This window comes from Camellia sinensis, chromosome 2 (genome assembly GCF_055761805.1).
Source record: "Camellia sinensis isolate YWXY chromosome 2, ASM5576180v1, whole genome shotgun sequence".
Classification (NCBI taxonomy): Eukaryota; Viridiplantae; Streptophyta; class Magnoliopsida; order Ericales; family Theaceae; genus Camellia; species Camellia sinensis.
In genome coordinates, this window is record NC_138962.1 from 13,234,809 (window position 1) to 13,260,386 (window position 25,578).

Below are 25,578 nucleotides of genomic sequence, written 5' to 3' on the forward strand. Positions count from 1 at the left end.
GCCGTCTTCCTCAGTCGACCTCCTCGCCTTCCTCTGTCGATCATCACTCAGCCGTCATCTCCTCCAGCCATCTCGGCGATCTCCTCCAGCCATTTCGTCCCTCGCCTCAGTCGATCTCCTCCGCAACTCAGTCGATCTCCTCAGCCGTCCCTCGTCTTCTTCGTCACTCTCCTCAGACTCTGATCTCACTGTGGTATATATAAATATATATATATATACATATATATCCTAATATTTATATAAATATAGCCTGATATAGAGATATTTATATATATACAGACATGTATCCATAAATAACTCAATTTAAAAAAAAAAAAAAAAAAAAATGGTTTCGTAATTTTGATATGTCTTTATAGTGGTCATTGTACCTGATATCTCACTTCCACCTTCTGGGTTTGTGATTTCCACTAGTTTGTTGCGGGTTTGGTAGTATTGTATCCATGATAGATTCCACTAGTGTGTCCTCTTCATCTCAAACACCAAAAAGTGAGAGTCTCATTCTACCTACTACCATGACTGAGAACTCCAACCCTAGTCTGAAAATCACCACCTCTCTATTTAATGGTCAGAACTACCTAGCATGGTCTCAAAGTTTGACTTTATTTTTGAAAAGCAGAGGGAAGATGGGGTATGTTGATGGCAGGATACAGGCACCTAGTACCACTGACTCAGGTTATGACCAATGGGAGATTACTAACTCTTTGATTATAAGTTGGCTTATCCATTCGATGGTTCCAGAACTTGGTGAGGGCTACTTGTCTATGGAGACTGCCCAGGACATTTGGGAGGCTGTGGCTGTTACCTATTCCTGCAAAGGAAATTTTTCACAGGCATTTGAGTTGCGTCGCTCTATTGAAAGCACACTTCAGGGGGAGCAGACTGTTCTTCAGTACTTCACTTTCCTCACCAACGGCTGGAAACGCCTTGACCACCTGGAAGACTATAAGCCCGTTTGCCCTACTGATTCTGTCGGGTACAAGAAGTTCATCGCACGGGAACGGGTCTTTAAATTTTTGGCCGGCCTAAATATGGAGTATGATCCAGTTAGGGGTCGAGTTCTGAGTATGGACACTCTTCCTTCACTACAGGAGGCATTTGCCTATGTACAAAATGAGGAGAGTCGTCGGTCTGCTATGATGTCCCCTGTCTCTACTGACCGTTCCGCATTACTGTCTACTCCTCGAGATGGCCTCAGCCTGCCTCCTCCATCTGCTGCTAAGGAGTCTGTATTCTGTGATTATTGCAAGAAGCCGCGGCATACTCGTGAGACATGTTGGAAGCTTCATGGGACTCCATCTGGGAGTCGAAGTGATCGGTCTGGTTCGCGAGGAGGTCGGTCAGGCCACTCTCGAGGACGTGGTTCCTATTCCCGGGCTCATCAGTCTAGTGCCGTTGATACCCTTGATTCTAATTCCACTTCTGTTACCCAGGCTTCTGATACTGAGCTGGAGGATGCTTTGCGCCAATTGTTGGACCGCCGATCTTCTACTACTCTCAGTACCGCTTCCTCGTCCTTTGCCCGCTCAGGTAACTTAGCATCTTCTCCTTGTACTTTCCTGTGTCATACATCTTTGCCTTGGATTATTGATTCTGGTGCCTCAGATCATATGTCTGGCTCCTCTGATCTTTTCTCTGCCTATAAGCCCTCTTCAGGTCAGGACAAAGTTAGGATTGCCGATGGAACTGTTTCTTCCATTTCTGGAAAAGGTTTAGTCCAAGTCACTCCTATCATGCATCTATCTTCTGTTCTCCATGTTCCCAAGTTTTCTGTTAATCTGTTATCCTTAAGTCGTCTTACCCAGGATTTGAATTGTTGTGTGACGTTTTTTCCTGATCATTGTCTTTTTCAGGACCTTGTCACGGGGAGGACGATTGGCAGTGGTAGTGCAGAAAATGGTCTCTACTTCCTAGATCAACCGGACAAACTTGCTTATTCTTCCACCACGTCTTCTACTACCCCCGCTGATGTATGGCTGTGGCATCGGCGTCTTGGGCATCCCTCATTTCATTTACTTAAGCATTTATTTCCTTCTAGTTTTGCAAATCATCATGTGTCTGACTTTCTTTGTGAGTCTTGTCAACTTGGAAAACAACATAGAGCTTCTTTTGCTCCCAGTTTGAATAAAAGCTTAGTTCCTTTTTCATTAATACATTCTGATGTTTGGGGTCCCTCTCGTGTTCTGTCTGTGAAAGGTCATCGCTGGTTTGTTACATTTATTGATGATTTTTCTCGTGCTACTTGGGTGTATCTCATGAAAGATAAGAGTGAAGTTTTCTCTGTGTTTCGCACTTTTTGTTAGAATTTCCCATCTTTACCTTCACCTACTCCACTACACACTCCACTTCACCTACCTCCACTTCACCACACACTCCACTTCACCTAACCCACTATCACCTCCACTACACCTACTACCACATTTTCTTCTATATATAGATTGTATAGGAATTGTAATTTATCAATCTTGTAAGATATCAATCAATCAATAATACATAATTTTTTTACATGGTATCAGAGCTAGGTTGAAAACCTAGTATTTTCGCTTCATCGGCGGGCGGCAGCCTCGCCTTGGCCGCCCGCCGGACCTCTCATCTCTCTTTCTCAGCCTTCAGCCTCTGCTTCTCGTCACGAAGCTCATTCTTCTCAGCCTTCAACTCTTTAATCTTCTCCTGCAGAGTCAAGTTTGAATCCCTCTGCTGGATGGTTTTCACAGCATGATGCGCAGCATCATGAACCACAGGATCATGTGTTGGCACTGCTTGCCATCCTGGGCTATGCCCATCTTTCTTAACACCAAGATCTGACGGGGTTAATGCAGGAGTGTCACCAACATCACCAGCATGCTTGAATTCCTGCAATTCCTTGAAGTTCATCGATGGCTTCACACAAAAAAAAAAAAAAAAAAAAAAAAAAAAAACTTTTGCCTCATAGAGTTTCTTCTTACCCGCATCAACAGCCTCAAGAGTTATATGGTGCAACGCACCAGCAACCACCTGCTCTTGTGCCTTCACCACCCGCACAAACTCGAAGAGTGTATTCTCTTTTTTGTTGTGTTCTTGGATGGCGAATCGGGCGAGATTATCGATATCGGCGGTGTTCTGGTTGGACGAATGAGAGTCGTGTATTCCTCCGAGAGTAGCCATGTTTGTGCTACAAATAAAGCCTTCTTCTTGAGATTGAATTTGAGATACAACTACCACCGCTGGGACTAATATCGCAACAGAGAAGCAGAACAACAAGATAGACCTCTCTACTTTCATTTCATTGTGTTAGTGACTTCCAGCACAGCAAAGCTTCCCACGTGATTTCATCTCTTCTTTTCAAAAACATCCTCAAGTGCCCCACTTTCTTTTCTTTGTTTTTATATTCTTTTCAAAAACATCCTCAAGTGCCCCACTTTCTTTATTTTTATATTTATTTTCCTCCATTGTTTTTTTTTTTTTTTTTTTTTTTTTTTTGAACAGCAACCGCCCACTTTATTTTTTTCATCAAATTTTATTTTTTATTCTAAACCTTCATTGATACTCTCAGACATCATATTGTTCCCCACTTTTTTTTTATATATCTATATATATATATATATATTTTTTTTTATTACACAAGCAAAAAAAAAAAAAAAAAAAAAAAAAACAAACAAACAAACAAATCAAACCATTTACAACTTTGCCAAACACCCGTATTTTATTCCTCTCCGGGATCCACTCCGATCATAATTTTACACAAAAAAAAAAAAAAAAAAAAAAAATTCAAACAACAAACAACAACAACCAAAGCTTTGTTTTCTTTTCTGCAGCGGCCACACATCGACCTCACTTCTTCTCTACTCTGCCGCCAGTCTTTTCTTTTTGCCTCCGTCCTGGGCGGCCCTTACCGGCGTTGCCTCCGTGTTTCCCACTCCACTGGGCATGATCACTACTCCCTGCTCCTCCACTGCAGCATATGGCAGCCCTCCAAATCGGAACATTACGGTGGCCTTCCGCTTCAGCTCCTTGTTTTCTGCCCTTAGCACGCTAATCTCTGCTCGCGCATCCTTATACATGCGTTGGAGCAGAGCCAGCTGGGAGTTTAAATGCTGCACCTCATTTATCCTACTCTGCAGCCGGTTCGACAAATTTGTGACCGCCGTCATGCTTTCCACACATGCCTTCAAAGTATACTGATTGGCCTCCACATCCGACTGCACCGCCATTCTCTCCTCCTTGAGTTTGCGGGGGGCTGTTAGAATTTCCCATCTTTACCTTCACCTACTCCACTACACACTCCACTTCACCTACCTCCACTTCACCACACACTCCACTTCACCTAACCCACTATCACCTCCACTACACCTACTACCACATTTTCTTCTATATATAGATTGTATAGGAATTGTAATTTATCAATCTTGTAAGATATCAATCAATCAATAATACATAATTTTTTTACACTTTTCATAAGATGATTTGTACTCAGTTTGGGGCCACTATCAAAATATTTCGTTCTGATAATGGCGGGGAATACATAGATTCTGGGTTAGGGCAATATTTCTCTACTCATGGCATTATCCATCAGACCTCTTGTACCAATACTCCTCAACAAAATGGGGTGGCTGAACGCAAGAATCGGCATCTTCTTGACATAGCTCGGTGCATGTGTTTTTTTATGAACGTGCCTCGACCCTATTGGGGCGATGCCGTTCTCACCGCTGCCCATCTTATTAATCGTCTCCCTACCCAGGTCTTGGACAAACAGGCTCCACTTCACGTCCTCCTCGGTTCTCAGTCCTTGTTTTCTATTCCTCCCAAAATATTTGGTTGTGTCTGTTTTGTCCATAATCACTCTCCCTCTCGTGGTAAGTTGGACCCTCGCTCCCTCAAGTGTGTTTTCCTTGGTTATTCTCCTACTCAAAAGGGGTATAAATGTTACCACCCTCCTTCTCGTAAGTGGTTTGTGTCCATGGATGTCACTTTCTTTGAGTCCCAGTCCTATTTCTTGTCTTCTCCGGTGTCACCGTCCTCATTTTCGGGGGAGCCTTGGTGTGAAGTGAGTCCTGTGCCTCCTATGGTAGAAGTGAGTCCTGTGCCTCCTATGATAGAACCAGTTGTTCTTCCAGTTGTTCTTGCACCCCCCTCTTCTACTGGCACTCCCTCTTCTACTGGAACTATAGAACCCACTGTCACCAAGAATAAGGATGGCTATGTTTATGTCCGGGACATCGACAGAAAACAAGTTAACTGGATACACGGGACCATTTCTGCTACTCCACTACCATCTCCTGCTTCTGATGAGAGTCTAGGTAACTTTGAATCTCGTGAGTCCATTGACCTTGATGTTCCTATTGCCAAAAGGAAGGGTGTGAGATCTTGTACTCAACATCCTATCTCCCAGTTTGTATCATACTCTCATTTGTCATCCTCATATAGAGCGTTTGTGTCCAATATTTCCTCTGTTAGCATTCCTAACCATTTTCAGGATGCTCTTGCTATCTCTGAGTGGAAACTAGCCATGATTGAGGAAATGAAAGCACTTAGGAAGAATGGCACTTGGGAATTGACTGAGTTACCTACGGGCAAACGACCTGTGGGCTGTAAATGGGTATATACTGTGAAACACAAAGCAGATGGGTCTATTGAGCGTTACAAGGCAAGACTTGTGGCAAAAGGGTTTACTCAGACATATGGCATTGATTATCAGGAGACCTTCGCACCCGTGGCTAAAATGAATTCAGTCAGAGTACTTCTCTCTCTAGCAGCTAATCTAGATTGGCCGCTTTATCAGTTTGATGTCAAGAATGCTTTTCTCCATGGTGACCTCGAAGAAGAAGTATATATGGACATTCCTCCGGGTTTTGAGGATCATCAAACAGAAGGGAAAGTATGCAAACTTCGGAAGTCATTATATGGTCTCAAACAGTCTCCAAGGGCTTGGTTCGAGAGATTCACTCAGGCTATGTTTAAATATGGCTTCAAACAAAGTCAGGCAGATCACACATTATTTGTGAAACATTCCTCATGCGGTAAGACTACAGCACTTATTGTATATGTAGATGACATAGTTCTTACAGGCAATGATAGTGGGGAAATACCTCTGTTGAAGAAATATTTAGCCAAAGAATTTGAAATCAAAGACTTGGGAAGCTTGAAGTATTTTCTGGGAATTGAAGTTGCTCGCTCTAAGGATGGGATATTTATCTCACAGAGAAAATATGTGCTTGACCTGTTGAAGGAAACTGGGATGCTTGGCTGCAAGGCATGTGCCACCCCACTGGAACCTAATCAGAAATTGGGGGATGATGAAGGAGGCGAAGTTGTGGATAGGGGGAGCTATCAACGTTTAGTGGGTAAGCTCATTTACCTATCTCACTCCCGTCCTGATATTGCTGTTGCTGTCAGTGTAGTTAGTCAGTTTATGCATGCTCCTCATCAGATTCACCTTGAGGCTGTCATGAGAATCTTGAGGTATTTGAAGTCTGCTCCTGGTAAGGGTCTGTATTTTTCAAAGTATGATCATCTTCGTGTAGAAGCCTATACAGATGCTGACTGGGCTGGGTCAGTAACTGATAGGAGATCAACTTCAGGGTATTGTACATTTGTCGGCGGCAACCTAGTTACTTGGAGGAGTAAGAAACAGAATGTGGTTGCCAGGTCAAGTGCAGAAGCTGAGTTTAGAGCTATGGCACAAGGTGTGTGTGAACTTTTATGGATCAAATTATTGTTGAGTGATCTAGGTATTGCTCAGACGGACTCCATGCGGTTATACTGTGATAATAAGGCCGCCATCAACATTGCTCACAATTCAGTTCAACATGACAGGACAAAACATGTTGAGATTGATCGCCACTTCATTAAGGAGAAACTCACTAGTGGTACCATTTGTACTCCTTTTGTTCAGTCTGGTGACCAACTTGCTGACATTCTCACCAAGGGAGTTGGGAATAAACCGTTTCACGACATATTAGGCAAGCTGGGCATGAGAGATATCTTCGCACCAGCTTGACGGGGAGTGTTGGCATATTATAATCACCGAAAGTCACTTAGCATATTATATTAGCCGAAAGAGTCTGTAATCATTGTTTTATGCACTCAGGGATTGTAATTGTCTACCTTGTAAACCCTAATCTTTATTTATAAATAAGGGATGATAGCTCATCATACCCTAAGCTGTTACTCAAGCTTCAGTCTTACCATACGAGGAATGTTTCACAAATAAGGTGTGATCAGCTTGACTTTGCTTGAACCCATATCTCAGCATAGCTTGAGCAAACCTTTCAAACCAAGCCCTAGGAGACTGCTTTAACTCATAAAGTGACTTTTGGAGCCTGTACACTTTACCTTTGGACTTAGCATCATCAAAACCAGGGGGAATATCCATATAGACCTCGTCTTCTAGGTTTCCATGAAAGAAGGCATTCATCATATCAAACTGATGAAGTGGCCAATTCGAATTTGCTGTAAGAGAGAGTAGTATTCTTATAGAGTTCATCTTAGCAACCGGTGCAAATGTCTCCTGGTAATCTACCCCATAAGTCTGAGTAAAGCCCTTAGCAATTAGTCTTGCTTTGTACCGTTCTATGGAACCGTTTGCTTTGTGTTTCACAATGTACACCCACTTACAACCAACTGGATTTTTGCCTCTAGGTAACTCCACTAACTCCCAAGTGCCATTCTTGATGAGAGCTCGTATCTCCTCCATTATAGCATGTTTCCATTCAGGAGTAGGGAGAGCATCCTGAAAATTGTTAGACAGACTCACAGAAGAATTTTTAGATAGGAAGGCTTTATATGAGGGAGACAGATTAGAATAAGAAACATGATTAGTAATAGGATGTTGAGTACATGACCTAACCCCCTTCTTATTAGCAATGGGAACATCAAGATCTGAAAACTCAGGAATAGGAGCATTAGGATCAAAATTACCTGAACTCTCAAGAGAGAGGGATGACTCTAGACCCTCATCCGGAGAAGAAGTTGGTAGTAGAGGAGGGAAAGTAGTCTCTTGCATCTAGGTGACTTTCTGTCTATCCTTGTTCCTGACATAAACTTTGCCTGCTTCATTTTCCACAACAACTGCGAGCTCATCATCCTCTATTCGTTCAATCACTGGCGGTAGTGGAATAGGAATCTCTGCACACCTAGGCTCTCCCTGAAGAGATGATTGTGACACTGAGGAGGTTAGAAAGTAAGAATGAGACTCAATGATTCATCCATGGAGACAAACCATTTGCGAGTGAGAGGATGATAAAACTTATAACCCTTTTAGGTGGCAGAGTAATCCAGGAAAACACACTTAAGAGACCTAGGATCCAATTTACCATGGGTGGGTGAATGATTATGGACAAAACAAACACATCCAAAGGTCTTAGGGGGAATGGAGAACCCAGAAGATGTGGACCCGAACAAAACTTGAAGAGGTGTTTGTTTTTGAAGGACTTGGGTAGGAAGATAATTAATCAAATAAGTTACAGTGAGAACCGCTTCTCCCCAATAGGATCGTGGAACACGCATTTCAAAGGATAGACAACAAGCCACATCAAGGAGATGGCGATTTTTTCGTTCGGCAAAACCATTTTGTTGAGGGGTATTAGTGCATGAAGTTTGATGAATAATGCCATGAGTGGGGAAACAATTGGCAAGACCAGAGTCAATATATTTCCCACCATTATCAGAATGCAAAATTTTGACGACCGCCCCAAATTGAGTGCAAATTATTTTATGGAAGTTTCGATATACAGAAAACACCTCACTTTTATCTTTATACCCAAGTGGCCCTAGAACAGTCATCTATGAAATTAACAAACCATTTTGACCTTTTAAAGACACAAAGCGTGAGGGACCCCATACATTAGAATGAATAAAAAAAAATGGAACTGAACTTTTATTAATAAAAGAAGTAAAAGAAGCTTTGTGTTGTTTTCCAAGTTAACATGACTCACATTGAAAATCAGACACATTATTTTTCTCAAAAATAGAAGGAAAAAGATGCCTAAGTAGTAAAAATAAGAGATGTCCTAAGCGATGGTGCCACAGCCAAAGGTTTTCCTTGGTGGATGGTAACTGAATAGATGAATGAGCCCACTTGTCAGGCTAATCCAGAATGTAGAGACCATGTTCCTCTCTACCACTGCCAATCTTCTTTCTCTTGATAAGGTCCTGAAAAAGACAATGATCAGGAAAAAAACGTTACGCTACAATTCAAATCATGAGTAATGCGACTCAAAGATAAAAAATTAACACTAAAATTGAAAACATGGAGTACAGAGGATAAAGGAAAGGAAGAGGTGGCATGAATTAAACTTTTTCTTGACATAGCCGAAATAGTACCGTCAGCAATAAGCACTTTTTCGTGACCTGAGAAGGGTGTATACTCTGAGAACAAATTAGAGGAACCAGACATATGGTCGGAAGCACCAAAATCAATAATCCAAGGAACAATCTTATGAGATAGCACTGCACTTGTAGAGGAAGCTAAGTTACCTGAGTTGGTAAAGGAAGAGGAGGATGCATCGGAGACAGTGGTAGAGGCTCGACAATCTAGCAAGTGGCGAAAAGCAATCTCAAACTCTGAAGCAAACAACCCAAAAATATCAGCAGCTGGTGAGACAACAGGAGCTGAAGGGGGTGGTTCAACTATGCCAGAAAGATGTGTCCGAGCATTGGTCCCTCGGCCTCTAGACTAGCTCAACCTAACTTCTCGAGAACCAGGACAATCTCCTCAGCCACTAGGAGGAGTCCTATAAAGCTTCCAACAAGTCTCTCGTATGTGTCTAGGTCTACGGCAGTAGTCACAAAAAAGATTATCCTTCTTAGATGAAGGACGAGAACCACGAGGCATATGCTCTCCATCTCAAGAAGGTGCAGAAATCAAAGCAGAATGATCAATGGTGGTAGAAAGAAGCATCACAGAGCAGGGACTCTCCTCCTTTTACACATGAGAGAAAGCTTCCTGGAGAGCAGAAAGCATGTCCATACCAAGTACTTTACTTCGAACCGGATCATACTCCACATTCAGGCCTTCCAAGAATTTGAAGACCCGCTCCTTCTCCACAAACTTCCTGTAACTAGCAGAATCCGTCGGACAGACAGACTTATAATCCTGAAGATGGTCAAGTCTCTTCCACCCATTAATAAGGAAGGTAAAGTACTGGAGAACAGTCATCTCATCCTGTACTGCCCTCTCAATGGACCAGCGTAACTCGAAAGTCTGGGAGAAATTCCCCTTCTGGAAGTAAGTAGTAGCCACTGCCTCCTAAATATCCTGTGCAATGTCCATATATAGATAGCCCTCTCCAATCTCCGGAACCATAGAATGTATCAACCAACCCATAATTAGGGAGTTGGTCATCTCTCACTGATCATAACTAGGGTCTGTGGTGCTGGGTGCCTGTATCCTGCTATTAACATACCCCATATTCCCTCTGTTCTTCAAAAAAATAGTTAAACTCTGCGACCACGGTAGATAGTTCTGACGATTGAATAGAGAGGTGGTGATTTTTAGACTGGGGTTGGGGTTATCAGTCATAGTAGTAGGTATAATGGAACTCTCACTCTTAGGTGTCTGAGAAGTAGTGGATGATAACAAACTTGTGTATTGATTTATTGAATGATCAATCAAATGAGTACAAATATAAAATCTAATAGAATCAAACCCTAACAACCTAAGGAACTAAATTATCCTTAATGAATAATATAAACTACAATAATTCTCCCCCCTCAAACTGAGGATGTGAGCGCAGAAAGTATCGAAAGTTTGCCAAGAAGAAAAAGAAAACGAGCAACAATGTGAGTCTTCGTAAAAAAATTGGCCAACTGAAGAGAGGAGGGAACAAAAGGAAGAGTAATAGTGCCAGGCTGAAGATGCTGTCTAACAAAGTGACAATCTATTTCAACATGCTTGTTCCGCTCATGGAAGACTAAATTATGGGCAATCTGGACAACACTCTGAGTATCACAATACAACGGCTCGGATCAGAAAGAGAGACACCCATATCAGAAAGAAGCCATCAAATCCAAATGATCTTGGAAGTAGCATGAGCCATGGCACGATACTCAGCCTTAGCGGTGGAACGAGTAACAACAGACTGTTTCTTACTCTTCCAAGATATGAGAGAATCGCCGAGGAAAACATAAATACTAGAAGTGGATTTGTGATCAGAGATGTCACCTCCCCAATCAACGTCAGCATAGGCACGAAGAGTCAAGTCCGAAGAGGCAGATAATAGCAGACATTGCAGCAAAGTGCCATGAAGGCACCGCAGCGTACGGAGTAAGGCAGCCCAGTGTGTGGAACGAGGAGTAGAAACAAACTGACTAAGAATATGCACAGCATAGGAAATATCCGGATGAGTAACGGTGAGATAAACATGGCACCCAACCAACTCGCGGTACAAAGTTGGATCCTCAAGAGGAACGCCATCAAAAGTAGAAAACTTAGCATGCAACTCAAGAGGAGTGTCGACAATTTTGTCATCAGTGAGATTGGCACGAGAAAGAATATCACGGACATATTTAGGTCTGAGAGAGAAGATACCCAGTAGGAGAAGTAGCAACCTGAATACCAAGAAAATACCGAAGAGACCACAAATCCTTCATCTCAAACTCCTGAAACAATTGATGCTTAACCTCCTCAATAGAACTATAATCAGAGTCAGTGATGATCATATCATTCACATATAACAGAAGGAGAACAAGGCCAACAGAAGTGCGCCGAACAAAGAGAGCACAATCATGATGACTAGGGTGAAAACCAAGTTGAAGTGCAACAGAGTGAAATCGCTCATACCAAGCACAAGGAGACTGCTTGAGACCATATAGAGCATGGCGAAAATGACAAACAACACCAGAAGGGTAAGAGAGACCTGGTGGAGGGCGCATATACACTTCTTTAGCAAGATGCCCATTTAGAAAAGCATTTTTGACATCTAGTTGAAACAAGGGCTAGTAATGGGCAGCAGCAACAGAGATAAGAGTACGAACAGTAATCATCTTGGCAACGGGGACAAAAGTCTCATCGTAATCAATCCCATACTCCTGAGAAAAGCCTTGGGCAACCAAACGAGCTTTGTACCATTCCAAAGAACTATCAGAAAGGCTTTTGACCTTGTAGACCCATTTACAGCCTACAACATTCTTTCCAGCAAGTAATGGAACCAAATCCCAAGTCTGAGTGTTAGCCAAAGCAGTTAACTTATCATTCATGGCAACAATCTAATTGGGATCATGACAAGCTTCCTTGTAGGACTTGGGCTCAAAATAAGTATGAAGACAAGAAAGAAAAGGCTGATAAGAAAGGGAAAAACGTGTATTACCAAAACCATACCAGTTTGGAGGATGATGGTCTCGCTTTGGAAAGCAATGTGTAGGAGGAGTGGGATCCAAAGAAACAGCTAGAGGGATAGTAGAGCTAGAGACAGGCGAGCTCGGAATTGCTTTGGGGCGCTGGTAAACAAGAAAAGGAGCAGGGGAAGCGGGAACTAGAGAGGAAATAGCTGGCGAGATATCAGAAGTGCTAGTAAGAGGCAAAGTAGAGACCTCAAGATCAGAAACAAACTTATCGGGAGAAACATCGGAAGGAAATGGGTCAATGTGAACCATTTCATCCTTGGTAATAGGGACAGGGATGGAAGGTAGTGTAGTAGGGTAGTTTTTCTAAAAAGGTGACATGCCTAGACACATATAGCTTTTTGGTGGCAGGATCATAGCACCGATAACCTTTCTGATTAATGCCATACCCTAAAAAGACACATAGGACATAACGAGAACTAAGCTTAGAGTGCTCTCGTTTAGGAAGGAGCACAAAGCATGCAGAACCGAAAATACGAAGAAGAGAATAATTGGGAGTAACACCAAAAAGATGCTCATACGGAGATGAGCCTGAGAGAAGAGGAGTAGGCATCTAATTGAGAAAATATGCAGCAGTGAGCACAGTTTCTCCCCAGAAAACAGACGGGACAAAAAACAAGAGCAACAAAGAGCGAGTTGTATCAAGGAGATGGTGATGTTCACGCTCAGCTCCACCATTTTGGGTAGGAGTGTCAGAATACGAAGACTGATGACTAGTGCCATGAGTAGCTAAAAACTCCTCAAACTCAGACAAGTAATACTCACCCCCCAAATCAGAACGGAGAACTTTAATGGTGGTGGAAAATTGAGTGCGAATAATGGAGTAAAAATTAGAATATATTTTGTAAAAATCAGATTTTCGAGTCATCAAATAAACCCAGGTAAATCGACTGTAATCATCCACAAAAGACACATAATATTGCGAACCACCCTTGGTAACTGTAAGGGAAGGACCCCAAACATTAGTATGAACCAATTGAAAATAAGAAGATGAAATAGAACTACTTTTATTAAAAGGAAGAGCAGACATTTTAGCTAGTTTACAACCGCGACACTCAGAAATATCATCAATGGAAAAATTGCCTAAATGTCTAGACCGAACTAATACCCTTAAACGATCACTTGACAGATGACCTAACCTAGAATGCCAAATATAAAATAAAGAAGACTTATTGTTTAATAAAAACAGAAGACAATGCAGTAGAAAACATGCAAGCTGTCCAAGATATATAGTTCTCCAACTCTACACCTAATTCCAATCTACCTCTTGGATACCCGATTCTGCACAACACAATGAGAAGAAAAGAAAACAACATCAAAACCAGAATAAGATAATTGACTAATAGAAATAAGACTGAGTGAGAGGTGAGGCACATAAAATACTGGAGAAGAGACAAATGGAAAGAGGAAATAGAACGAATAGAGTGTACAGGCATAGAAGAACCATTAGTTGTAGCAATAGTGATAGAAGAAAAAGAAGAGACACAATTACTGAGGAGAGATGCAACAGGGGTCATATGATGTGAACAACCAAAATCAAAAATCCATGAAGTGTGGACATTACCTGAAGAGGATGACCAGATAAACCTGACTGAGTTGTAGTCATAGCAGAGGCCTGGGATGAAAGATTTGGATTAGCCACCATGAAAGACTTGAATTGCTCAAACATAGACTGCATATTGGAAGATGGACCATTTTGATAAACTGGTATAGAAAAGGCGGCAGATGAGCGAGATCCCAAAGATGTCGGCTTAGAAAATGGTGGACCAAATGAACGACCCTTAGGCTGCAAAAGTTTAGGACAAGCTTGTTTCCAATGGCCTTTCTGATGACAGAAGTTGCACTCATCCATGGAAACCCAAGGCTTGGGTTTACCAGTAACCTGAAATAAAGGAGAAGGTGGGGTGGGCAAGAGCAAAGAAGTGGCAAAAACTGACTGGGAAGCAAGAGCACCATGAGCCACCTTAAACCAAGTTTCTTCCGCAATAAGCTCATGAACAACACCATCCACAGAAGGCAAGGGAGACCGATGAAGAATAGCTCCCCGAAGTGGCTCAAGTTGATCACGAAGGGCCATAAGAAATTGAACAAGATGTTGCTTCTCCTGATACTTGGTATAACTGTCAAGTAACTGCAAATCTGACGGTTCCATCAAAGCAAGCTGATCCCAATAAGTAGTCATCTCATTGTAGAACTCCTGAATTGACTTATCTTTCTAACTAGCACTGCGAATAAACATCTCAAGTTCATACTGTTTTGCAAAGTTAAACTCAAAGTACATAGTTTTCAAATAGTCCTAAACTTGTTTAGAAGTAGAATACTTGGAAAAATTCATTCCAATGGTAGTTTGAACTGAATTATGAAACCAAGTAAGAATTTGTGCATTTTCTTATCCCATTTAGCAACATCGGCCTCAGTTTCTTGAGATTCCGTAGGTCTAATAGTCACACCAATCACATAGTTCCACATGGCTTTACCCATTATAAGATTTTTCATTACATGAGACCAATAAGAATAATTGGTACCATCTAACTTAGTGGTAATAGCTTGCAATTTGTCATCAGCCATAGTGCTATAATTAAGCAACACAATAAAACTAAAGCAGGGTGACTAACGAAAGTTGCTATTGCTATAATTATAGAATCAATTAGGTCAAACTTATAATAACCTTATCACCACAAATATCAATCAGAGAGAACCAAGGCACAACACAGAGAGATAGAGAGAGAGAGTGAACCTAAAACCAGAAGTCGATACTTTGATCGTGTGAACTAGAGGAAGAGACAGAGAGATCACCAATCTGAGTCACACAGAGGAATTAGAGAGCTTTGATCGAACCAGATGAGGGGTCGAAACAAGTTGAAGAGCACTCGGTTGTGTGAGACATGCAACCTAGGGTTCCGACGCAACCTAGAGACCGGAACCAGCAACCAGGAAGAGCATAGTGCTTCGAAGTGCGACGAAAAGAACAGAGAACACAGAGAACCCCAGTGAAGGCCTTGCAAAGAGAGAGAAAGGGGCTACGATGGTCGATGATGGCCTGCGAAAGGTATGCTAACATTTGGGTCGTGGCTCTAATACCATGATAACAAACTTGTGTATTGATTTATTGAATGATCAATCAAATGAGTACAAATATATAATCTAATAGAATCAAACCCTAACAACCTAAAGGACTAAACTATCCTTAATGAATAATATAAACTATAATAATTCACAGTGGACACACTGGGGGAATCTTCCATGGATACTCTACTACCTAATCCTCAACAAAACTAGTGCCAATCACAAACCTGGAAGATGGTGGAGGAATAGTAAGCACTATGATCACTAAAAAATCATACAAAAATTAAGAACTCCTTTTTTTTCCTTTTTTTTTTTTTTTTTTTTAGGTTGAAAACATTACACCAGAGAGAAACTGGGTAGAAGCTAGGGGAAAATAAAACAGACATTGCTAGACTATATACAAAATAAAAATAAAACTTGTTAGATAAACCAATCAATACTTAGCCAGAACCAAACCTCTCCACCACCTTAGCAAGAGTCAACAGGCATCAGGGAAGCTGCAACTGAAGCCGAAACAGACAGAGGAGATATTGGTTGGGCAGAAGAGCTGCCAATTGGTCTTGGGAGGCTTTCGACAGTAGTCAACTAGGCCTGCGTGGCCTTCGGCAGTAGTCGACCAGGCCTGGGTGGCCTTTGGCTGCTGTCGTGGCCCCTAAATTGGATGGGTGGTTGTGTGGTGATATATGGGTTTAGGTTTGTGGCTTTGATACCAAGAAAAATATTTTAGAGAAGAGAAAGTGATAGGGATTAAGAGAAACCTCATCACCTTTTATATTAAGAATAAATCATAATTACAGGAGTGCCATAAGGCATAAATTATGGGCCAGCTCATTACAACCCATTTAGAATAAACTATGTGAATATAATTTCCTATTCTAGCATTATGCTTATTATGATTTTTTGAATCTTTAATTTATTTCAATTCCTTAACTGAAGGGATTTGATTGTATCTTCCATTCTATATATATGGTGTATCACGTATGCAAGAGTATCAAGTTGAGTGAATGAAAGATGTAGCCCTTTAGGGCTTTATGTGTGTGGATGTAGGCCAATATTGGCCCAACCAAGTTAAACTTTTGTGTTCTTACTTTTCTCTTTTCTGTCTCTATTATCTCTCTATATTCAATCTTATTGCCTTATTATAAAATTCAACTTGGTATCAGAGCTTACTGAACCCTAGGCATGTTTCTTTATAGAGAACTCTCTCACTCCACATTTTTTGTTATCAAAGTGTTTTTCCCTCTTCCTTGAGTTGACCACTAGTTTGTTGATGTGGTAAGCAAACTTCATGATTTTTACTTATGCCAGTGGGTTCGGTAGCATTATTTTGTGATACGCCGAGTTTTCTAGCTACTTCTTTACCCTTTTAGGGTCCCTATGCTGATATGGTAAGTACATATTTGGTTCTTTTTTATTTTTGGGCTACTATTGTGTTCGGTAGTATTCTTTGTGGGATGCCGTTTTTCAGCCTTTTTGTTTGTGGTGATTTGCTATTACTTTGGCGTTGTTGCTTTCTCTCTCTCGGTTGATTTCTCTTACTGCCATCATAATGGATTCAATGCACGCTTCTCTGTTCCAAGATGCTGATTCCTTGCTATGTTCATTGAAGTTTTCATTGAAGGGAGTTATTACAATTGTTGTTGTCTTTCGGCAACTTCATTGTAGTTGTTTGTAATGATCATACTATTTTCAAATTCAAGTTGGATACTTTACTTCAACCTTTCTGTATTCCAACTTGAGTGGGAGTGTTGGAGATAAGATTATATTGTCAAGGATATCAGAAGATATGGAAGATATTAGAATATATAGAGATCTATGATTTGTGCTTATTATGGTTTTTTGTATCTTTGATTTATTTCAATTTCTTAACTAAATGGATTTGATTGTAACTCCCACTCTATATATATGGTGTATCGTGTAAATAAGAGTATCAAGTTGAGTGAATACCTCTTTAGGGCTTTGTGTGTGTGGATGTAAGTCAATATTGGCCGAACCATGTTAAACCTTTGTGTTCTTAGTTTTTTTTGCCTCTATTATCTCTTTATATTTAACCTTATTGCCTTATTACAAAATTCAACTCTTTAGAGATTTTATCATGAAAGAAAGGGGATCCAACTCTATTCAGGAGAACAACCATGCTAATGTAAGCCTACTGTGTCACAGTCATACCCAAGTTCGAAGAAATGATACCACAGTAAGCATTCTACATATATCAAGAACTATATATTTGTGCATTAAAGATTTATGAGGCTGGATAACATTCTTAGGGAAAACCCCACTGCACCCCCAAATAAGGCTTAGATCAATCCCCAAAGATCTCTAGCCACAAGACAATGAATGAGAAGGTGGTCAACTGATTTCCCATCTTGCTTACACGTGCAACACCAAGTTAGCACTATGTGCCATCGACGAATCAATTATCAATGGTGAGAATCCTTCCATAGGCTTCTGTCCACTCAAAACATCCCACCTTAGATGGAGCTTTAGGGGGCCAAATCTTGATCCATGAGGAAGATGAATTACCCATGTAAAAGGATTTCACATAGAAGTTATCGATTGAAGACTCCACTCGATGGCATTTACCACCATATATATATATATATTTTGAAGTACGTGAGGTCCCTTCCTATTTGTGCCCACACAATTTGGTAATAAAACAATTAAAAGGGCCTCAATACTGACTTCTTGAGGAAGCCGACTTGGTAGTAAATCTTTGCTTGTCTCCTCTTCATATTATCATAGCTTCATCCTAAATCTTCTTTTCAATTTTAACATCCCGGGGAGCTATTGCCAGAAATCAATATTTGATCTTGTTCCATGAACAAGCCATGTTCTGTAGGAATCAGAATTGAATCTAATATTGGTACTTTACCACACTTATTTTTCCAGGTCAAAGCTACTGCAGAAAACGTTGATGAGGCTGTTCGAGAACTTCCTGATGCCAACTTGGTAAGGTACTCCTTTTGCTCTGTGTTTGGACTGACAGCTGATGTCTATAACACCATGGCTCCCTTTTTCCCAACTTTTGCCGTTTCTCTTTAGAGATAGTCATGGTCTTCTTACCAGGTTGACAACAATGTTACATAAAGATGTTACAAGTACATAAATATTGCATTTACATAAGGCTTTTTTTTTCATCATTTTGTTATTGAATACAATTGTCACAAATAATTTTCAGTCTGCTTCTTTGACATACTTAAAAGAATTTAACAAATTTTAGATTTTTTATGCAACTACTGACAACTGTTTATGGATTATGATGTGCCAAATTGACACCATCTACATTCTTTAAATTTATTTTTCTGATGGCTAGAGGGTTTTTTAACGCTTTATTCCCTTGATAGTCTTATAAGGTATTCTGTCATGTAGGATGAGTCTTGCTATTATTTTAACAAGTATGTTGAATTATGGTTGATGTGACCTTTATATTGTGCCACTTTCAGAGACCAGAAGCTTTGTGGGCTATTCATTCTCGACCGGTCTACCCAAGGCCTCATAAGAGGGATAGTGCTTCATGGGCAGCCATACAAAAGGTACAATTTTGAAGTTGACATCCATTGTATCATATTTCGATCTACTAGATATTGAACTCCTCTAATATGGCTAAACAAAAGAATTTTTAAGAAGGCCTTCCGGAATTTAAGTTGAATGGAGTACATTAGGCTTTGTTTGGATTTTGTACTAGGCTTACATCAATGTTTTTATTACTTCATGAAAGTATTTGATCAGCTAAATTTTATTTGTTTGAATAGTATGGTTGATATTTGTTACTTTATTTGGAGAATTACTTTTCAGGTTGATCTTGCTTCTAAGAATGTTATGACAGTATTTTATATGAAAATGACAGTATTTCCATATCATTGTCTATGTGATGTAGAACCAAAACAAGGAAGAAATTGGGGATCTCAATCCTTGACAAATATTCTCAATAAGTAATTTTTATCAAAGTCTAGTTTAAACCATTTCATAAAAGCCATATATATATATATATGTGCATAAGCACTATCTAGTTAGGCTACATGTCTTACTGTCTTTTGACAGATGCTTGCATTACTAGAAGGTTTGAGTATTATAATCATAGCATCTGATGAAAGGAGTGGTTTTAAAGTATTTTGGATCTATAAGATCAATGGTTGCATTTTTTATTATTATCTGAAATGTCCAAATTTGTTGTTCATTTATTAAGGTATGCATAATTATGCTACTTACAATTGTCTCCTCCTCTAGTAGCTATATTTAATTTTCTTTGAGTTTGTAGATCACTGCAACTGGTGAAAAAATTGGGCTAAATCATTTCAATCCTATCAGACCTCTGGGTTGTGGAGATACAGGCAGGTAATGAATTTGACACTTTTATAGCTTGCAATTGGCATTATATGGTGACATTGCTGCTGTCAGTCTAAACTTTGATACATTATTTTTACTGTAGTAGCTCATAACCTTTCCTGAAGTGACATTTAAAATTTTGTTTTTTAAATCCCTGATAGTGAGATTTACTCTTTTTTTTTGAATTTATGTAATAGTAAGAGAAGCCCTTTTATCGCACTCTTGTATTTATATTAATACTAGGGGAATGCAAGGAGATACATGGCACATTCTTATAAGGGGATTCCCTTTTCTTTTTCCTTTCTTTTAATCTTTAGAGCTAGACAATTGTGTAACATGTAATTTAGTAGCTTTTATTTTTCTTTCATCATGTACTTGGCGAACTTCTTGTCTGCCTTGTTCTCTTTTGTATCTCTATCTTATTTTATTTTTTAATAAAATTTTCTTTGTTGCTATTTAAAGACAAAAAACAAAATAACAAAAGGGTGATTACTAGATTTGATTGGACCCTGGATGTGTTTATTTGAGAGAAAACTAACTTAGAGAATGATTAGACAATCACCCCCTATTATATTGATAATAGGTAGCTTACAATGGAAACCTTGGAGGCACAAATAAGGAAATAACAGCTAATAGAATAAGAAAGTCCTAAGGCACTAATTAAGGAATCAAAATACAATCTAGATAATGAAACAAATAATAGAATGATCCTAGCATATATTCTAACACTCCCCTCAAGCTGGTGCAAAGATATCTCTCATGCCCAGTTTGCCAAGAATATCATGAAATGGTTTACTGCCAACTCCCTTGGTGAGAATATCTGCAAGTTGTTCACCAAACTTCACAAATGAAGTACATATTGTGCCACTAGTGAGCTTCTCTTTGATGAAGTGACAATCAATTTCAAGATGCTTTGTCCAGTCATGTTGAACAGGATTGTGAGCTATGTTGATGGCAACCTTATTATCACAATATAGCTGCATGGAGTCTTTTTGGTCAATTCCCAAATCATGCAATAACTACTTGATCCACAAGAGCTCACACGCACCTTGTGCCATAGCTCTAAACTCAGCTTCTGCACTAGACCTGGCAACCACATTCTATTTCTTACTTCTCCAAGTAACCAAATTGCCTCCAACAAAAGTACAATACCTTGAAGTAGACCTCATATCAATTACTGATCCTGCCCAATCAGCATCCATATAAGCTTCCACACTAAGATAATCATGTTTAGAAAAATAAAGACCTTTTCCAGGAGAAGATTTCAATTATTTCAAAATTCTCATAACTGCTGCCAAGTGTATTTCATGAGGAGCATGCATAAACTGGCTAACCACACTAACAGCAATAGCAATATCATGACGTGAACGGGCTAAGTAAATAAGCTTACTAACTAGTCTCTGATAACTTCCCCTATCAATGGCTGCTCCCCCACTGTCATCACAAAGTTTCTTATTAGGTTCCAGTGGTGTGTCATAGGCTTTACTTCCAAGCATCCATGTTTCCTTCAACAAGTCAAGGACATATTTTCTCTAATAGATGAAAATCCCATCTTTGGATCTAGCCACTTCAATCCCCAGATAGTACTTCAGGTTCCCCAAGTCTTTGATTTCAAACTCACTGGCCAAATACTTCTTCAACAAAGGGATTTCCTCAACATCATCTCCTGTAAGTACTCTGTCATCCACATATACAATGAGAGCTATAATCATACCATGAGAGGAATGTTTAACAAACAGAGTATGATCGCCTAACTCTATTTGAAGCCATATTTTAGAATTGCCTGAATGAATCTCTCAAACCAAGCCCTAGGGGACTGTTTGAGACCATTTAATGACTTTCGAAGTCGACACACCTTACCCTTAGTTTGAAGAGTTTCAAAGCCAGGAGGAATGTCCATATACACCTCCTCTTTTAGGTCACCATGTAGGAAAGCATTTTTCACATCAAACTAATGAAGTGGCCAGTCCAGATTAGCTGCCAGAGAAAGAAGTATTCTAGCTGAATTCATCTTTACAACAGGAGCAAATGTCTCTTGGTAGTCCACTCCATAGGTCTGAGTGAAACCCTTTGCCACAAGTCGAGCCTTATACCCCCTTAATTGAACCATCTGCCTTGTGCTTCATAGTATACACTCATTTGCATCCCACAGTTCGTTTGCCCCTAGGTAACTCAGTCAAATCCCAAGTGCCATTCTTATGAAGTGCTTTCATTTCTTCCACCGTGGCCAGTTTCCACTCAGGAATGGTAAGAGTATCCTGAAAATGACTAGGTATGCTAACAGAGGAATTTTTTGACACAAAGGCTTTATATGAAGAGGACAAATGCGAATAAGACACAAAGTTAGAAATAGAATGATGAGTACAAGATCTCACACCTTTTCTTTTAGCAATAGGGATATCAAGATCAGTAGGCTCAGACTCAAAGGTAGTAATATCAGTAGTTTCAGGGTTACCTAGACCTTCATCAAGAGAAGGAGACGACAGTGATTAATCAGAAATGGTCTCTTGTATCCAAGTAACTTTCTGTCTTTCTTTATCCCTGATATAAACTTGCCCTTCTCTGTTCTTGGCAACATCAAATTCTGCATTGCTAGTAGTAGATATCACTGGAGGTAGTACTAGGCCAGGAACAATAGGAGCAATAACAGGTACCACTAGTGGCAGTATTAGGTCAGAAATAACAGAACCAACAGGACTCTCTTCACTTCAAGACTCTCCCTGAAGAGATGACTGGGACACTGGACAGGACAAGAAGTAGGATTGAGACTTAAAGGTAACATCCATGGATACAAACTATTTACGAAAGGAAGGGTAATAACACTTGTACCCCTTTTGAATAGGAGAGTAACCTAAGAACACACACTTGAGGGAACAAGGATCTAACTTACCCTGAGAAGGAGAATGATTGTGAACAAAACACACACAGCCAAAGGTTGTTTGAGGAATGAAAAACAGAGGCTCAGAACCTAAAAGAACTTGAAGAGGTGCCCTTTTTTGTAAGACTTGTGTAGGAAGACGGTTAATGAGATATGTAGAAGTGAGAACAGCCTCAGCCTAATAGGCCTAAGGTACACCTATAGAAAAACACATATAGTGGGTTATATCAAGGAGATGACAATTCTTGCACTCGGTAACCCCATTCTATTAAGGGGTGTCAATGCAAAATGTTTGATAGATAATGCCATGAGTAAAAAAATATTTTGCCAATCCAGAATCAATGTACTCACCCCCATTATCAGAACGCACTATTTTGACAACCGTCCCAAATTGGGCACTAACCATCTTATGAAAGTTTTGAAACACAGAAAAAACATCACTTTTTTCTTTCATGAGGTACACCCAAGTAGCATGAGAGCAATCATCTATAAAAGTAACAAACCATCGATGACCTTTCATTGACATCACATGAGAGGGACCCCAAACATCTAAATGAATTAAAGAAAAAAAAGAACTGAACTTTTATTATTACTGGAAGTAAAAGAGGCTCGATGTTGTTTGCCAAGTTGGTAGGACTCACAATGAAATTCAAAGACTTTATTTTTAATAAAAACAGAAGAAAATAAATGTCTAAGTAATAAAAATGATGGATGTCCTAGATGTCGATGCCACAGCTATAAATCTTCCTTGGTGGATGGAGTTGAGATGGAATGATAAGCTTGCTGGTCAGACTGATTGAGGATATAGAGACCATTTTCTGTTCTACCACTACCAATCGTCTTCTTTGTGATAAGGTCCTGAAAAAGACAAGAATCAGGAAAAAAAATTGCACTACAATTCAAATCTCTAGTAAGACGACTCAATGACAATAGGTTAATGGAAAAATTAAGAAGTTGTAAAATAGAAGACAAAAGTAAAGAAGGGGTGGCACGGATTAAACCTTTCCCGAAGACAGAAGAAATAGTACCATCAACAATCTAAACTTTATCCTGACCAGAGGCTAGTGTATAGTCTAAGAAGAGATCAAAGACCCAGACATATAATCTGAGGCACCAGAATCAATAATCCATGGGAAGGCCTTATGGGATAAGAAAGCACTACAAGATGAGGCTAAGTTACCTGAATGGGAAAACGAAGAAGAAGTAGAAGATGCACCTGGAGGAACAGGAGACCGGCGATCAAGCAGATTGTGCATAGCATCTTCAAACTCAAAAGATGACATACCAGAGACCATATCAGAAGTCTGTATAATCGAAGTTGAATCATGCGTCTCTACAGCACTAGACTAATGAGCACAAGAGTGAGATCCATGTCCTTTCGACTGACTAGAATGCCTGCCTCTATGACCAGAGCGATCTCCTCGACCCCTTGATGGAGTCCCATGAAGCTTCCAACAAGTCTCATGGGTATTCCCCGACCATCGACAATAATCACAGAACAACGGAAGGATAAGAAAAAGGAAATGACCAACTAGCCCCGTCCCGAGAAGGTGTAGAAAGTAATGCTGAGCGGTCTATAGAAGTTGGTGGTAACATAGCAGAACGATGACTTTCTTCATTCTGGATATAAGCAAAAGGCCTCCTAAAGTGATGAAAGAACATCCATGCCAAGGACACGACTCGAGATCTGGTCAAACTCCACATTGAGGCCTTCTAGGAACTTGAAGACTCTCTCCTAGGCAAGAAAATTCTGGTAACCAACTGAGTCGACTGTGCAAACAGGCTTGTAATCCAGAAGATGATTTAGACGTTTCCAACCATTAGTCAAAAAGGTGAAATATTGAAGAACTGTCTGCTCTCCTTGTACTGAGCCCTCAATAGACAAATGACTGAGAAAAATTTCCCTTCTGGGAATATGTAGCAGCTACTGCCTCCCAAACATCTTGGACAGTCTCCATGGATAAATAACCTTCACCAATCTTAGGGACCATGGAATGAATGAGTCACCCTATCATCAAAGAGTTGGTAATCTCCCATTGATCATAGCCAGGATCAGAAATATCTGGTGCTTGAACTCTGCTATCAACATATCCCATCTTCCCCCTACTCTTCAGAAAAAGTGTTACTAAGACCATGCAACCACAAAACAGATAGGTGGTGATTTTGAGGCTGGGGTTTAGGTTCTCAGAAGTAGTAGTAATAACTGGATTGGGACTCTCCCCTTTAGATGGGTGAGAAGTAGTGGATTCACTAGATGGGTCAGCCATGTTTATGCTACTATCTTAACCAAAAAACACAGCACTAATCACAATAATGAAAAGAGGGAATGGGATGGACAAGTAATCTCAAATACAAACCACTATGGGAGCATAACACTTAGATTAATGGGGCCATTTTCCACCCCAAAGAATAAATAAAATGATTAAAAAAAAAAGGGTGAAATTTCAATCAAAATGATAGTCTTGGGTTCAAGCACAATGAAAAAACACAGTAGTAATAAAGAGGATGAACCAAGGAGTGTTATCAGGATATATGATGTAGAGAAACACTTAGATGTTATCACAGAGAGTTCAAAACACATAGGAGAAGGCCAGAGGGAAGTCCAAAGCACCTACCAAACTATGGAAGAAGCCTGAAGATACCCAGATAGGTGTTGATTTGAGCTAAAAAACCCTAGGATGGGTGTCGGCTGGTCTGAAATCACCCAGTGAAGAGTCAGAAGAGCTTAATAGGCCCTGAACAGCAGCTGGAGGTCTTTTGCTAAAGCCAACAGGGTTTGGAACAGGTTGGGTAGTGACGGGTGGTGGTCGGATGGTGTATTGATGGTGGCTGGTGGCTGTGTGGGTGACAGGTTTAGGGTTTTGGCTCTGGTACCATGTTTATTTGAGAGAAAACTAACTTAGAGAATGATTAGACAATCACCCTCTTTTATATTGTTAATAGGTAGCTTACAATGGAAACGTTGGAGGCACAAATAAGGAAATAACAGAATA

At 40.1% G+C, this 25,578-nt stretch overlaps 3 protein-coding genes across 7 annotated transcripts in view; 2 read left to right on the forward strand and 1 right to left on the reverse strand.

The window, feature by feature from the left end:
- LOC145789230 (phototropin-2-like) overlaps positions 1-25,578 on the forward strand; it is a 94,539-nt gene that overhangs the window by 28,557 nt on the left and 40,404 nt on the right. For all 5 annotated transcript variants that reach the window (XR_014360607.1, XM_082913707.1, XM_082913706.1 and 2 more), the window contains 3 exons: positions 18,271-18,330; positions 18,825-18,914; positions 19,640-19,716. Coding sequence is in view for 4 of the 5 variants with exons in the window: in XM_082913707.1 (XP_082769833.1) it covers positions 18,271-18,330; positions 18,825-18,914; positions 19,640-19,716 (227 nt within the window). In the remaining variant the exon portion in view is untranslated. The remainder of the gene's footprint in view (positions 1-18,270; positions 18,331-18,824; positions 18,915-19,639; positions 19,717-25,578) is intronic.
- Positions 333-14,608, forward strand: LOC145819835 (uncharacterized). The gene is made up of 2 exons (XM_082913714.1): positions 333-1,707; positions 1,851-14,608. Exons 1-2 carry the CDS (start codon positions 441-443, stop codon positions 1,883-1,885), a joined length of 1,302 nt encoding a protein of 433 aa, XP_082769840.1. The 5' UTR covers positions 333-440; the 3' UTR covers positions 1,886-14,608.
- LOC114261915 (cysteine proteinase inhibitor 12) lies at positions 2,587-3,258 on the reverse strand. Its single transcript, XM_028202242.2, has one exon. The coding sequence runs from the start codon at positions 3,256-3,258 to the stop codon at positions 2,587-2,589; it is 672 nt and encodes a 223-aa protein (XP_028058043.2).

What these genes read in the sequence shown, in the direction of transcription:
- LOC145819835 (XM_082913714.1), top strand. Translation starts at nt 441, where the DNA reads ATGATAGATTCCACTAGTGTGTCCTCTTCATCTCAAACACCAAAAAGT. An exon ending in TTCTTCCATTTCTGGAAAAG is followed by an intron (nt 1,708 to 1,850) that starts GTTTAGTCCAAG and finishes TGTCTTTTTCAG; the next exon opens with GACCTTGTCACGGGGAGGAC.
- LOC114261915 (XM_028202242.2), bottom strand. Translation starts at nt 3,258, where the DNA reads ATGAAAGTAGAGAGGTCTATCTTGTTGTTCTGCTTCTCTGTTGCGATA.